Raw genomic sequence first — 16061 nt, forward strand, 5'->3', positions numbered from 1 at the left:
GGGATCACGGATGGTAAAGACGAGCCGACCGTTCTTTACGAAGATAATGCGGCATGCATAGCTCAGCTCAAAGATGGTTACATCAAGGGTGACAAGACTAAGCATGTTCTCCCCACGTTCTTCTTCACCCACGATCTTCAGAAAGAAGGAGAGGTCAAGGTCCTCTAAGTCAGATCCAGCGAGAACTCAGCCGACCTCTTCACTTAGGCATTACCAACATGCACGCTCAGGAAGCTTATGCAGCAGATTGGTATGCGATCACTGAGAAGCCTTCAGTGATGTTCACTTCAGGGGAAGTAATGCGGCTGTACTCTTTTTCCTATCCATGGCTTCCCGTTTTTACCACATTGGGTTTTTGGGTTTACCATGGAAAGGTTTTAACGAGGCAGTATTCCAAACGCATTACAAACTCTAGACGGTTATGGCATTACAATCTCGGTTTTTAACGAGATAACATCTTACACGCATAATGGACATCAAGGGGAAGTGTTATGAATATTGTGTGATGTCTATTATGGAATGTTCTAGATTTACTTGTTCCCTACTCCAAGTTACTTGTTCCCTACTCCAAGTTATTAGACTTTGTCTCCAAGTTATGTAATCCTATATAAGGAACTCATTACTCATAGAATAATAACAATTCATTCATCTCTAAGCCATACGGCTCTCTCTCTCTCTCTCTCTTTAGTTCGATCTGTTCTAAGACAAGAACACTAGGATTAGAACAAATATGTATTATTTAAAATATTAAAATACAACTCATTTAAAAAAAACTTACGCATATAACGAAAGAGGACGACAACAATATTGCATGAACTAGAAACGAACCAAAACAATAACAAAACCATTAAAGAAAAAACCTAATAAAAATGAATACTTGTACGTCAAGAAAAAAGGAGTTTTTTCTCTTCAAACACTCAACAGAGTTTTTTCCATCTCAAGAAAGTTTTTCATTCCAACGTAGACAACATTAATACTTGTACGTCAAGAAAAAAGTCACGAAACTTTAGCTGCCTTGATATGTTTCATTTTTACTCGGTACATTAACGTAAGGTACACACTCACCTTCTCTATTCTTTCAGATTTATATATGTGTTGTCTTATATCGAACCTTATATTTTTTTGCTAAGGTCCCTGAAACCATATATACAATACATGATTTGTCCCGTTGACCTTTCCCCCCGGCAAGTCAATTATCTCTTTGTCCCATTATCTATATCTCAGACACTCTTTCGGTCGTCATATTTCTTTGGGGCCTAAATTTTCAGTGTGTAAATGGGTATTTTTCCTGAGTTTGGTGGCTGGATCAGTCAGAACACTCAACAGCATAAAAAATCTGAAAATGTTAAATCCAAGCCTGTGAGAGAGAAAAAAACTCACGATGAGAGAGATGAGACGAAGGAGCAATTAAAACTGTGGAGAGATGCAAATAAGAAGGAACAATATAATGAACCTTCTCCTACGGTGAAGGTAAGATCAAATCAGCTAACAAAATTACAAAACATTATATATATATATATGTAGAACTATGAAATGATCCCTAATTTTCATTTATATTTTATTATATTTGAAGGTGCATACAGACCATAAAATTGATAGCTTTTCCAGTGTGGACATGGATTTTACATTAGGATTGCCACCTCAAGCAGCTTACGACCTTTTAACTAATCAAGACAACAAAACATACTCCAGAGAAATCAATGGCCGCCCACTTCTGGTTTGTTTTTTACTTATCATTGCACAATTCAAATGTGTATATTTAAGAGCTTTTTTGAAAAATAATAGAAGAAATTATTCTTAATGAAGAAAGCCATATCAAGAAAAGTTACATCAGAGATAGGTATGGGGAATAGGCCGGTCCTGGAGGTTGAGAAAGAGTTGTCATGGAACTTCCTTTTCTTTTCTGGAACTATCCCAATACGTCTAAATGTCCTCGAAGAGCCAAAAGAACTTGCTGTAAGAAACGCCTCTCTCTATATATCTCATAAGAATCAATGTTTTTGATCAAGTCTTGGAAAAATGATTTAGCAAAAAAAAAAAAGTCTTGGAAAATTTAATCAGGGTTTTTCCTGCTTATTGCTGGCAGGCATATAACTGGAAAATGAGAAAAGGAATGGACTACATGGAAACGTTCAAGGTTAACTATAGAGTGGAGCCAATGTATGTTGATGCAGAACGCTTGTGCAAGCACAAGAAGCCGAAGAGTATAGAAGAATACAGAAAATGTAGTGGTGGAAAAGGATTGATTGCGTCCAAGGTTAAAGTGGACCAGAATTTTAGGCCTTCTTTTCCTTGGAATCTGCCACTGCTGTCTTGGTACTTTCGCCGGTTCACTGTTGCGACCACTAAGAAAGTGGTGGAAGATCTTCAAACCCGGGCTGGCGATATCCGTCGGTTGTAACCAGTGGCGGACCCAGGAATTTTTTTAACATGTGTCAATATATAATTAAAAAATAAATGTTTAAAACCATAAAAAAAAAATTTATAAAAATACTCTACGATCTTTCATATCCTGAAATCTTTTCATCACAGCTTCATTCGTAACTTTTTCAAATACATCTTTTTCGATAAAACAAATTAAACAATCATTCAAAAACTCATCGCCAATCCGATTTCGTCGATCTGTCTTCACGATCTTCATAGCTGAAAAACTTCTCTCAACGGTTGCAGTGGCAACCGGCAAAATCAAAATCAACTTCAGAAGCCTATAAACCAAAGGGAATGACAAATGCTTTCGTGTTTCCACCAAAGTACGAGCAAGTTCTCCAAGATCTTCTAAATGAGTAAACCTTTCATCATTTCGAAGGTTATCGATATAGATATCTAGCTGTTGGTCAAGAGATATGCACTCTCCCTGACTAAAGTCAGATGGGTAGAAAGTCGATAATCTCATCAGTTTTGAATGGTCAAACTGGGAGAACGAATCGATGGGAGATAAAGAAGCAGCACAAATAAGTAGTTTAGTGTTCACCTCATTAAAGCGATCGTTGAACTCTTGAAGCTGCAAATCCAAAATCGCATATAAGCAATTAACCTTATAGTGATGTTCATTTGTCACTCCTGTTTTTTTCCTTCGTCTCTTTGTGTCAAGGAAATCTTCCTTCATATCAAGCTTTTCAATGCCATGTTTCTTAGAGAAAGAAGAAACTTTAATCATAAGAGAATTCCATCCATCATCTCTAAACTTCTGCAACTCTCTTTTTGTTGATGCTACTAAGGGCATTGCATTCAAAATATCTTGATCTCTGTTTTGAAGGGCCAATGACAAACTATTTGTGACTCCTAAAAGGTGAACCATCACTTGCAAGTAGAACACAAAATCAAAGCTGTCCACATAAATGAGGAGGCCATATGCTTGACGTCTTTTCGAGTCATCTGCGCCATCATTCTGAACACACTTAAGCACTTCAACGATAGAAGAAAAACACTCAACCACACGCAGCAAAGTCCTATAGTGAGAGCTCCAACGAGTCATCCCTGGTCTTTGAACAGAAACATCTTGATTTAACCCTTTTCCAGTCTTACGTTCACCATCATTAACTTCTTTCTCAATCGTTTTTTTGTGATTTTCTCTGAATGCATCTTTCCTTTTACATGAAGCTCCCACTACATTTAACAGCAGAGAAATCATATCAAAGAAGTCTCCAACATCAAAATGCTTCTTAGCAACTGCCACAACAACTAACTGAAGCTGATGAGCAAAGCAATGAACATAATATGCTGATGAGCTTTCCTTTGAGATTAACGACCTTAGCCCATTGAACTCACCCTTCATGTTACTTGCACCATCATAACCTTGCCCTCTCACCTTTGTAATGCTTAATCCATACTTAGCAAACAAAGAATCAATTGCAGATTTCAAAGATGATGAAGATGTATCACTTACATGAGTAAGACTTATGAATCTCTCTTTGACTATCCCACTCTTGTCAACATACCGAAACACAACTGCCATTTGTTCCTTATAAGAAACATCTGCAGACTCATCCACCAACAAACCAAATACATCATGATCAATTTCATCAATAATGCTTTTGACTAGCTCTTCCGCAAAACAATGGACAATATCTTTCTGAATCTTTGGAGAAATCTGATTGTTTCCAGGAGCATTTCTTAAAACAACCTTACTCACATCTTCATTTTGTTCGGCAGTGTATTTCAAGAGTTCAACAAAGTTACCATTATTAGCAGTTTCATCTTTCTCTTCATGCCCACGAAAAGGTAACCCTTGTCGCAACAAGAATCTTGAAGCATCAATGGAAGCATTTAACCGAATGCGATACTCTTTTTTCGTGATATCATCTTGTTTATGCAAAGCATGCTTGATAGACTGGCCTTGCTTCATCAAGTTTTCACACTTCATTGCTGCATTGTTGTGAAAACTGTTAACAGCTCCTACATGCTCTGAAATATTTTTAGCTTTATTCCAGCTGGAAAAACCGTCAACTGTCCATGCATCATTTCTTCCACCTTTACCAGCATTGTCTCTGAACAAGTAACAATATAGGCAAAAAGCTGCATCTTTCTTCACACTATATTCTAACCAATTTGGAAACTGATCAAACCAAGCAGGATTAAAGCGTCTTAGCACACCTCCTACCAATGATTGTTTGAAAATATGACCACGAGGTTGACAAGGACCTCTCATCAAATATTTCCGGATTACCTCATTCTTTTGATTTGCATTATATTCTGATATTCTTTTCCGATCAGCAGGATCCCATGGTAGATTATCTAAATCATCCAAATCACTCTGAGATGATGATGGGGGTGATGATGGAGCTTTTCTTTTCAAATTTATCAAATATTTCTCCATATCTTCGACTGAAAAAAGAAACAAAAAAGTAGAAAATATTATTACTAAAATAAATTAATTAGTTAACTAGATCACTAGAGCAAATTAAATTAAAAAAAAAAGATCAAAAGGGGCTTACCTGTTGATGGCGATCGACAGTCGGGTTTGTCTTTTTCTTAAAGTCAAAGACGATGACAAAAGTTTTTTTTTGACAATAGAGTACAATTTTCTAAACCTAAATTTATTTGGGCTTTAAATTATTATTAGTTAATTATAATCATAGAATAAGTGGGCTAGTTAATGGGTTTGTCATAGAATTTTATGTTATTAATATTAAGAGAGTTAGTGGACTAGAGATCAAAGGTGGGTCAGATTTATATTAAACGTGGGTCAGTCATCCAAATATTACAGAACATGCATATGTAATTTTTTTTTTTCAAAATTAAACGTGTGTCACTTGACACCCCATTGATGGTCATAGGTCCGCCACTGGTTGTAACGTAACGTCTTCGTAAAACAAGACATCAAATAGTGTTTTAAAATCGCATCTATAGTAGTATACTAAAAGGGGAATACCCTTAAATTCTAAGCTGTCCACATCATTTAATTAAATTGACCAATCAGATGCTTTTGTTTTGACACATCACGACATTATACATGCTTCTGGGCTTCTACGTTTGGGCTACAATTAATATTTGTTTTGGCCCAAACCACATCACTATATCAAACAGACTTCGTCTGTCACCTTGGACTTCAATTAATTTTTATTAATGCCCAAATCAAACAAATAGAAAATCAAACAGTACGATCGACAGATCGTCTTCCCTTTACTACTTCGCCTTCTCCGATTGAATACCATAGAAACTGAATTCTGATCGAGCCACTTCTAAACAATCAATACTCTCCTTTACTTCCATCAATCAATACCCTGTTAATGATTTCGTTTCACCTCCCTCTTCTCCCCCTTCTTTATATACTGATCTTCTTTCCTTTCTTCAAACCAAAACCCTAAAACCGCTCCAAGCTCAAACCATGGCGATGAAACCAAATGGGAAGTCCCCTGTCTCCTCCGCTTCTGATTCCAAATTCCCCTCCTCTCACTGAAATCACAGTCACCATAAAATAGCAACAAGAAATGGCTAACGATATGGGAAAATCAATTGGGATATATAACCGTGTTTCTTTTGATAGTTCTTGCAATGGTCCTTTTCAGTGTATCGTATAGGAGGAAGCTTGAGGTATGTCAAGATTATTCCGTCTATTTCACATGTGTTTCAGTATTTAGTTTCTTAGTTTTTTTTTTTGCTGTAAACTTGATTATCAGCATCTTCTTCTGTGTTCATAAGCTAAAGCTATGACCTTATGTGATTTATTTCTGGTTTCGTTGTTTCGATGTAGTCATCATACGTTCTCCTCTCATCCACAACAGCGAGCCTTCTTCTCCTTTTCCAGACTCCAAAGTGACCCTACGTTTCCTTTCTACCAACTCTCTCATCTTCTGCCGCGAGAAGCTCCAGTTCGAGCGTTTTGTCTCGCGGAGAGACTGCTCCGCCGTCGTCGACCTTCAGCAAAGGAGTTTACAAGGTTTCTGGGGTTGGTGTCGTGGAGATCCGAAGTTGTGGTTTCAGTACTAGATCCTCTCAGATCAACGATGCCTGGAAGTTAAGAAGAAGAGGTAAATTAGGTCTGTAATGTCTATGTGTATTAGATATGGCAGTGCTTATGGAATTAATGATTTGTTTTATGTCTGCAAATCTCTCAGTTATTTTGCAGGTTTTAATTTGATTTTTTTTGTTTGTTTTCACATTGTTTTCACTTACTACTGAATGTAAATATGTTTTTTAAAATTGATTCAAGAATGTCAGGAGCCGCCTTTCAATAAGGTTGCAGATAGAGAACTTTTACTACACTCTTGAGGATGTTCTTTCTAAAGAGATCAAGTCGAAAGAGAGTGTGACTCGGTTTTCCCGGGAGCAAGAATGCGTTGGAAGGTTTCACGACGGTGTCAGACGCTGATCTGATTGCTGAGCAGCAGATTTGGGCTACGGTTGATCCTTACGCCAAGAACGAAACATTTAACTGCAGCAACGCTGATGTTTTCAAGTGGAAACATCTGGGGAAGATTCTTGCTGAGCAGTTTGGGATCGAGGTGTATGGATTCAAGCAAGGGAAGAATGTGGGGTTGGTGGATATGATGAAAGGGAAAGAGAGGGTGAAGGTCAGTTGTAGGAGAAGAAGCTTGATGAGGTTGGTGTGTGGTGGTTTACTGTTGTTGTGCTTGGTGTTGAAGGAATGATTGATAGTATGAACAAGAGCAAAGAGTATGGCTTTCTTGGTTTCAGGGACTCCAACAACTCTTTTATCTCTTGGATTGATAAAGTACAAGGCTTTCAAGATTGTGCCTTGATGCATATTCTACATAACATACGCTTTGATGTACTTTGTTTCTTTGTTTAATGTATACTAGATTAGCGCGGATTTATTTTCCTTTATTTTTTTCTTTAAATTGACAAATATTTAGTAAATATTATATTTTTATATATTTGTTTTTTTATAAAAAAACTTAATTTTTTTATCTTTCTTTATCGTGTTTCATTTTAAAGGAGAATAGGCTTGATCACAATATTCGGACCCGAAGAACCAACCCGAAACCGACCCGAAAATCAGGGTTCCGAATCCGATCAGACTCGGGATAAATATTCAAATGAGTTCTAAATGCTATATCCGAAGAACCGGTCCCGAACCCGACCCGAATCGAGAACCGAATGAGTACCCGAAGATATCTGAAATGTGAATATATATCTAAAAATATATGTTATAATTATATTTATAATTATTTTAATATTTTAAACTAATATTATAAGTTAACTATAGTAGTTATTTTTGATACTTTTGAGTATTTTTGGATAAAATATGATAGTTTGGATAAAAGTTTACCCAAAAAAACTGTATAGAATGGATATTTTTGGTCATTTTGGTTATTTTTGAATAATTTGGATACAAAAATTTGAACCGAATCAGATACTTTGGTTACTTTGAGTACAAATAACCGAACCCGTTTTAGATATTTTGGTTATTTGGTTATTTTTCAGGTTCTTATGCATGAGAACCGAACCCACCCGAACCCGGAACCCGTCTCGAACCTGACCTGAAATTTTATAATACCCGAATAGGGTTTAATTTCAAAACCCGAAAAATCCAATATCCAAAAAACCGACCCATACCCGAATGGATACCCGAACGTCCATGTCTAATGAGTATTTATGTTTAGAAAATTAAACTTTATTTTCTCCAGGCCCAAATGGCCCAAGAGAGATATGATGTGGGCAGTGGGCTGAATAAAAAAAAAGACCCAATATAGATATGTTATTAATATTATTTGATTGCCCTTAATGAAATATGAAATGTTAGTAAAGAAAAGAGTATTTTTTAGTAAAAAAACCAATAAGATATCCTGCTTTAATAGTAGAAAAAATTGGCAAATTGGGCAAATCGCAAGTTTGAAATTAGGGAATTGGGCCACCTCAAGTTTATATTAGAGAATTGGGCAAATCGCCTTTTCCAGACTTGTGAATTGTCGATAGAGGGTGCGCGTGGTTCTTGATATTACGACCCTGCCATTACGCATTTTTCGTTTTTATAATGGGATAAAGAGCTGAAAAATTAATTAAAAAAAAAGAATTAGGAAAAAAAGAAGATTTTGATTTTTTTTAAAATTCCCACTTTTGGTCGTCTTGTGCTTTGACCAGAATCACCTCTAACCAGCTGCAATTGAAAAGCAGACATCAAGAACCAGCCTCCACTGAACCCAGATTTGAGACACAATTGAAAACCAAACTTCGGAGACACGAATTGGAGACTGCTAGCAGATACGACACAGGACGACCACTATCGCCAGCAGACTCCAGTAGAGATGGTATCTCCGTCCACCGTAACGCCGTCGAGGAGGCTGACTCGTAGTCAATCCGCCAGTGATAGAAAACCAAATCCCAAGAAAACTCGCCGAGTAGGCAAAACTGCGCCTCGTTACGCAGGTATCTCTTTGAGCTAAGCTTCGCGATTAAATTATTAGGAAAGAGTTCTAAAAATTAAAGCCTTGGGCATTCGGCTTGATTTGGTTATTGTATTTCAGAGATGAGCACGGAGTCCGAACAAGAGGGACCTGCATCCACCGAACAAGATGAAGTTGCATCAACCGAACAAGATCCAGCTTCATCGGACGCGCCTGAATTTATAGGGACTACGCATGCTTTCCCGGAAAGACTGTTTGCACGTAATTGCTATCCTGGCAAACCTCGACTAAACATTTATTCAAAGGCGAGTATCATAGGATCGTTAGTTAAGTTGCTGAGAGGCTCCCCTGAATTGAAACTATTGTTAGATAGTCAGTTTGGAGCTCTGTTCCACTTACCTGTATCGCGGTGTTCAAACTCTGCGAAACTGGTACATTCTCTCCTCAGCCGTCAGCTGGTGACGTACCGGTTATATGAGCTCTGGTTCTTGTTTGCAGACAAGCCAGTGCGTTTTTCTCTGCGTGAGTTCAGAGACATCACAGGTCTTAAATGCGAGCCGGAAAGGGAAAATGTAGGAAACGTTTCAGAATCCAGCGATGCCACACCTGGCCGTATGTGGAAAGAGTTGTTTGGAACTGACGATGAAGACGTGACTGTGGCAGATGTTCTTCGGATGCTTGGGCAGGCGAGTCTTCCTGAATGGAAGCGTTTGCCACTAGCTCTCATTGCGCTTGTAGATGGTCTTCTGGTTTGTGGTCACAAACTACTTCGTTTGACGCCTGCTTACGTCGAGATGCTGGAAGACACGCAATCATTTCTTCAATATCCATGGGGGAGAGAGGCATTTCTCAGCACTCTGTCTAGATTGACACCACCCCAACCTTCTGATCCTTCTAAAATGGATAAATCCCTGTCGGTCATGCGCCTTCGTTTGAAACAGCAGTCAACAGCTTGTTATGGGTTCCCTCTGGCGCTGTAACTTTTTGCTTTTAAAGTTATCCCCTCATTGCTTGAGAAAATTCCTGAACCTAATAAAACGACTACTTTCTTGGAAGAACCTGAAGGATGCGACTCAACAAACCCACTTCTGAATTTTGAAGACATACTTCTGGTGGAAACCCAAACTGAGGTACAATTCTGTTGTCTATCGTATTTGCATAACATGTGTGATGACGCTCAAACTTTGTGTACTTATGAATGTTTGTGTTCTTTGTTTGAGGTTGTTGTTACGTATTCAATCCCAGATGAAGGTGGGGATCCAAAGTGGAAGAAACAAGTAATCGATCCCCGAATAGATAACTTAGTTCGTAAGATGCGGGAAGGGTACGAGTTCAAAGCAACAGACTTTGAGGGAGGTGATTCATCCCTTACACCTCTGAAGCCAGCCGAAAAGTGTGAAGGTGTTGGTGTCCCAAAAAAGTGTCCCAAACCGTCTAGGCGGTTTGGGAAAGACTCTGATGAAGCTGGATGTTCGACTCAGGAGCCTCAGCGTCCTAATCGACCTCGTCGTGGTATTCATAAACAGGCTGAACCGGGGAACTTATCAGATAAGGAGCAAAAGCTGAAAGAGTGGATTCGAGTTGAACTGAAAACTCAGTTGGGTGAATTGCGGAACGAGATTTTTGACTGGTTGCATCTTGTTAGTGGAGGCTCGGTCACTGTTCCGCAAACCACAAGAGACAACAGAGATAACAGTAATGCTGACCCTGCCAGGATGGCAGTTCCAAAGAAGCGACGTTCGTACAGTGGTGATGGTAATGTTGAAGCTGAAATATGTGGGTCTGATAGTAAGAAACACATGAAGAACAACGGCGATTGGGTTAGCGACAATGAGACGATGAGAACTCCTGATGATAATCATGCAGGTGGTCGTACGCCAAATGATCGCTTCTGGGAAAAGGTAATTAATATGCTTGTACAACTTGTAATGATAAACAATGTAAGGAACCCGGTCAAACTCTTTTGCTTTTAAAATCAACGTGTAGGTAGATTCAATGGCGGGCGAAGGCCCCTCTTTCCCGAAGCCGGCAAACATTCCAGAATTCGATGTGTCAACGCCGTTTGGTCAGGTATTCAAGTTACTAGTTCAGGTATTCAGGTTATTTTATGTGGTGTACAAGTATACAGATTTATTGGTCAGGTATTCAGGTTAGTTAAGGTAATGAAGTTAATTTATGAGGTGTTCAGCTTAAGTAATCAGGTATACAAATTTTCTTGGTCAAGTTATATGTGAGGCATTCATGTGAGTTTCTGAGGTTCAGGTGTACATATTAGTTTTATTAGGTGTTCAGCTTATTTTAGCAGGTGTACATATTAGTTTGATTAGGTGTTCAGGTTCAGGTGTTCAGTCTAGTTTAAACTACATCTGAGACTAAGTATTTGAATGTACTATATCTGAACGTTGTCAGGGCGAGGAGGAAGATAAGTCTCCAATTTCAGGGCTAAATTTGTTAGCAGAAGAGGTGGAAAAGGGGACAAGGTGTGAAAATGAGTATAAAGATCCCCAGGAGAACACTTGTAGAGTTCTGTCCGTTTGGGCTAATCCAAGATTTTACGTCCTTCCGCCGGAGGTGCGATTGTAATGTTCTTTATAGCATATGTCCATCCGTGATTTTGAACTGGTTTAAATCATGACAGGATGTTACCGAGGAACAAGCTGGTAAAGCGTCTCCGACAAATTCTGAAGATTACAAGACACCACCAGAGGATGATCCGATGACTGAATCTCGCACAGCAGACGTTCGGATGACGAAGCGGAGTCGGTATCTTACTAGGTCATCCAAAAAAACAGAGGTAGAAGGGAAATGTATTTGAATTAGCTCAACCAAAAAAGATGACCTCCAGACGAAGCGTATTCCGAGACGTTCTATAAAGATTGGAGGAGTGTACACCCCAGACAAGAGATTGAAGACCCTTTTCCAAAGTTGCAAGAAACCCAAATATACTCCCTTAGCAGAGTTGGAGAAAGTGAAGTTTCAAGAGTTTCAAAATATTCTCCGCGAAAAACCGGATCAGTAAGTTGTTTGGATATACTGTCTAAATGTCTTGGACGGACTGCGCTGCGGCTGTTTAATATTGACTTTTTGTTTGTTTTCAAATCGCAGGGAATTCGAAATTGTTATTGGGATCCATGTCTCAAATCAGTTCTTCATGTCGTTGGCGAGGCCAACAAATTGGGTCACTACGAAGGTAATTCATCTGAACTGAGTCCCTTTTATTGAAGTTACAACTCGGATTTCCACCGATTTAATGTTGGGAGTGCTAATGGTTTATAAATATTGTACAACATATTTCTGTGCTAATTAGTATGCTAGCAAGGCGACATGGAAGCAATTATCTGATTCGGAGGTGCCGATATGTAGACTACTTCAGTATTGCGGGCATCATATCAAAGTTCGCAGAGTTCGAGAAGGCGTCAGATAAATTGGGATTCAAGTGGGGAGGGCTTGTGAGTTTCTGTTTCACCGGAAAAACGCCGCGTCGGAATGAGAAGAAGGTGTTGTTGGTTGATGTGGACAGGGTGTACGCCCCAATGATGTGGGGAAAAGATCATTGGGTTGGTCTTGTGATCAACTTGACATCCAGACAAGTTGAGATTTTGGACTGCAACATTCCCCATAATCCGTCCGATAATGAGGTGAACAACCACATGGCTTATCTCCTACGCGCACTGCCTCATGTCTTAGCTGCGTTTTCGCCTCCTACCGATAGTAGTCATCCTGAAGCAAACCAAGCATTTTCATGGGTGCGTCCAGACAATATTTACTTCAACGAAAGGTCTGGCGACTGTGGACCATGCACGGTTAAATTTCCGGAAATGCATGCAGCGGGATACTCGTATGAGGATATGGGGCAGATCGATGACAATAAGATGGACAAATTCCGTCAGAAATACGCTCTGGACACCTATGAAGAATTTATTGGAAACCCAAAAGTTCAAAACGATGGTTAAACATTGTTTTTCTTCTATCTTTTGTTCAAACCTTTTTCTTATGTAACTTGTGCCTGACCTGTTACACTTGTTTCTTAGCTTGCAACTTGAAGATTTCAGACTTGAAAATGCACTTGTTTCTCTGATAATTATTATTTTTTCTTAGGGTTTAGGGTTTTAGGGTTTTAGGGTTTAGGGTATAGGGTTTAGGGTTTAGGGTTTAGGGTTTAGGGTTTACGGTTAACGGTTAACGGGTTACGGTTTACGGTTTAGGCAAGATATATTGGAGTATAATAACAATGCAAGGTCGGTCCATAGTGTGTTAGTTATTCGTTTCCAATGAAAACAATTTCAGAAGTAGTTGGTGTTTTTACTGTGTCATTTAATAAGTATTAGTGTAAAATTTCAAAATTGGTTGCAATAACTATTGCTGAGTGTGTTAGGTACAAAATGTGGGAGGGACAATAACTTTCCTATTAACTCATAAGCCTCCTCCCCTCGTTGATTTCTTTATATATAGTGGTATACGCGGTCTTAGACCTATTCAATGCTTCTTATTGGGAAACATATCCAACAAAAATAAAAATAGTATGGCATCTCTAAACATCCCTAATCTTCCAGACGAAATTCTTATCAAAATAATCGAGATGGTCGGAGAGGATTCATTTTACTATCTTGGTGGTTTTTTGCGGGCTGGGAAACGCGGTTATGCACTTGTCCACGAACCCTCCGTCTTAAGGATGTGTGATGTTACGCCAATGGTGACCTTTGTAACATGTCAAATCTGCACTGGTGGTCAGTTCCGGGAGTTTTTCATCAAGTGCGTAAGAGCTGGCAACACAAATGCTATCTACTATGAAGGGCTTTATGCAGCACTGATCTTAGGAGTTGAGGAGGGTATTAGAATATTGCAACCAAATGTCCCAAATCATGGTTTATCAACCTTAGCAGTCGGCATTTTCAACGTATGTATTGGCAATGACAAGGAAGCCAGTACACTGTTTCAGCTGTTCGCAGCTAATCACTATGAGCTTCGGTCGGATGCGATAGTTGAAATGGGAGCTGATCTAGAGTGGCGTTTGATATCATTTGGAGCGCCATACATGAACATATATGGTCCAACTTTCAAATTTCCGGATGATAAGGTTATCAAGTCACCAAGGTGCCTTTATGGCCATGATTACACAGTCGATTTTGAAGGTGATTGTAAAAACTGCAGGCTATTTTGGATATGCTGCAACATTTCGCACATTCTGTAGGAGGCTATTATGGCTATTATGTTTTCCTCAATGTTATAAATCTATATTATTCAATGTTATCAATTTCTTTCTTTTACTAGTTGAACCGGATTATGTTTATTCTATGTCAATGTGGTTTGTTATCTATTTCTATGTCAATGTTGTTTGTTTTCTATATTTCAGTAGTATTCGTACACCGTTATTTTTCGTATACCTCAAGTGTTCGTATACCTCAAGTATTCGTATACCTCAAGTATTCGTATTCCCTAAGTACTCGTATACCTCATTTATCGTATACCTCAAGTATTCGTACACCATAAGTATACCACGAATATGCTTATACCGCAAGTATTCGTATACCTCAAGTGTTCGTAAACATTAAGTATACGTATACCTCAAGTATTCGTATACCCTAAGTACTCGTATACCTCGAGTATTCGTACACCATAAGTATACCACGAATATGCTTATACCGCAAGTATTCGTATACCTCAAGTGTTCCTATACATCAAGTATTCGAATACCCTAAGTATCCGTGCACCGTTAGTATTGGTACAACGTATACATTAAGATTTCGTACACCATAAGTATACCACGAATATGCTTATACCGCAAGTATTCGTATACCTCAAGTGTTCCTATACATCAAGTATTCGAATACCCTAAGTATCTGTGCACCGTTAGTATTGGTACAACGTATACATTAAGAATTCGTATATTGATGACTGATGGTATTCGTATTTAGTTCGTATACTGATGAATGATGGTATTCGTATTTAGTTCGTATACCTTTCGTATTATCCGTATACCTTGTATGTATTCGTATATCTTCACATTCGTATTTAATGTTGTTGAGTTAAAAATTAGGAATTTACCGGAATAAATTTTAAATAAACCGTAAGCGATAATATTTAACATTAATTATAATTAAAAAGTCTTATAATATTTTACATAAATAAAAGAAAAAAAGAAAAATAACAGAAATAAAAAGAAAAAACACAGAAATAAAAAGAAAACAAGCGGTGGTTCCTAGTCGGAGCCGGAGGAGCGGGAGCGGGAGCCGGAGGTGGTGGAGTCGGAGCCGTCTGGGTACTCGTCCATACGGAACTGCCCTGAACCGAGTGTATCGTCGCTCTGGTCCGAAGCTTCCGCACCGACGTCCTCATCCTCATCGAGGTCGTCTTCGCGGGCAGGTCCTTGCCCCTCCTCCGCCGCGAACTCCTCGCGGTCGTAGCCATAACCCTCATCCTCCGGGTCAGGCTTTGCCGCCTTGCGAGCATGTTTGCTCGCGCCTTGACCGTCGCTCCTCCGGCGGCGCTTGCGAGGGCTGGGAGGAGGATTTTCCTCTTCCTTCAAGGCCTCCTCGACTTCCTCCGCCTCATCGAAGAGGGCTTCGAGAGTGGGGAACACCTCTGTTTCGAGACCATCTCTGATCTCGTCCTTCAAGCCATCCTTGGCTATCTGGATCAACTGCTCTTCGGTCTGTTGATGGATGATAGGAAGGGTGTAGAAGTACCGCTTGTATTTTTTAACGGACAAGTTTCCTTGAGTAGTATCTTGAACCATTTTTGCAAACGGAAAAGCAAAATGAATGAAAAGATTTTTGCAGAGAAATGAAGAAGAGAGATACTAAATGTAACAGAGGTGAAGAGTAGTATATATATTACAAAAAAAATTATAATTATTTGGTAACAGACGCGGCGTTCCATTGCGATTCTTCGGTTGAAACAAGATTACACGCCTAATAAATTTATTAATTAAATTTAAGTAAATCTCTTGAGAGTCTTTATAATCTGACTGAATAGACCAGAGTCTAGAGAGTCTTAATTAAAGTAGGAAACTTTCTTGTCGTAGGCAGAATTTATTTAAATTTATTTTCTTATTAAATCCATAAGTGTACGTGTGCTCGTACACCAACGAAGAGCGAGAGATAAGAATACCTTAAGTTCATTCATTAATTAGTATAAATATGGATAAAGATGATGTCTTCTCCGTGTCAGAAGGTAGTAATTTCAAACTACAACATTATGAAGCCTACGTAACCGAGGGGTATAATGATGACTTGCGTACACCTCAAAAGAGGG

The 16061-nt window shown here is 38.9% G+C and overlaps 2 protein-coding genes across 2 annotated transcripts; one reads left to right on the forward strand and one right to left on the reverse strand.

Annotated features, from left to right (window-relative positions):
* Window positions 1-1101: 1101 nt before the first annotated feature.
* LOC108834753 (uncharacterized) lies at window positions 1102-2508 on the forward strand. Its single transcript, XM_018608078.2, has 4 exons — window positions 1102-1470; window positions 1574-1717; window positions 1807-1956; window positions 2087-2508. Exons 1-4 carry the CDS (start codon window positions 1276-1278, stop codon window positions 2399-2401), a joined length of 804 nt encoding a protein of 267 aa, XP_018463580.1. The 5' UTR covers window positions 1102-1275; the 3' UTR covers window positions 2402-2508.
* On the reverse strand, window positions 2483-4816 carry LOC108834751 (uncharacterized). Its single transcript, XM_056998146.1, has 6 exons — window positions 4667-4816; window positions 4336-4555; window positions 4129-4227; window positions 3781-4044; window positions 3413-3606; window positions 2483-3001 (listed from the first exon to the last, which is right to left on the reverse strand). The coding sequence occupies exons 1-6, from the start codon at window positions 4814-4816 to the stop codon at window positions 2483-2485; spliced, it is 1446 nt and encodes a 481-aa protein (XP_056854126.1).
* Window positions 4817-16061: the final 11245 nt, after the last annotated feature.

The sequence above is a fragment of the Raphanus sativus genome, unplaced genomic scaffold, assembly GCF_000801105.2.
Source record: "Raphanus sativus cultivar WK10039 unplaced genomic scaffold, ASM80110v3 Scaffold0999, whole genome shotgun sequence".
In the NCBI taxonomy this organism is placed as follows: domain Eukaryota; kingdom Viridiplantae; phylum Streptophyta; class Magnoliopsida; order Brassicales; family Brassicaceae; genus Raphanus; species Raphanus sativus.

What these genes read in the sequence shown, in the direction of transcription:
- LOC108834753 (XM_018608078.2), top strand. Translation starts at nt 1,276, where the DNA reads ATGGGTATTTTTCCTGAGTTTGGTGGCTGGATCAGTCAGAACACTCAA. An exon ending in AACCTTCTCCTACGGTGAAG is followed by an intron (nt 1,471 to 1,573) that starts GTAAGATCAAAT and finishes TTATATTTGAAG; the next exon opens with GTGCATACAGACCATAAAAT. An exon ending in AAGAGCCAAAAGAACTTGCT is followed by an intron (nt 1,957 to 2,086) that starts GTAAGAAACGCC and finishes TATTGCTGGCAG; the next exon opens with GCATATAACTGGAAAATGAG.
- LOC108834751 (XM_056998146.1), bottom strand. Translation starts at nt 4,816, where the DNA reads ATGGAGAAATATTTGATAAATTTGAAAAGAAAAGCTCCATCATCACCC. An exon ending in ATGCAAATCAAAAGAATGAG is followed by an intron (nt 4,556 to 4,666) that starts GTAATCCGGAAA and finishes TGGTTTGATCAG; the next exon opens with TTTCCAAATTGGTTAGAATA. An exon ending in GCAAGGTTATGATGGTGCAA is followed by an intron (nt 3,607 to 3,780) that starts GTAACATGAAGG and finishes TGTTAAATGTAG; the next exon opens with TGGGAGCTTCATGTAAAAGG.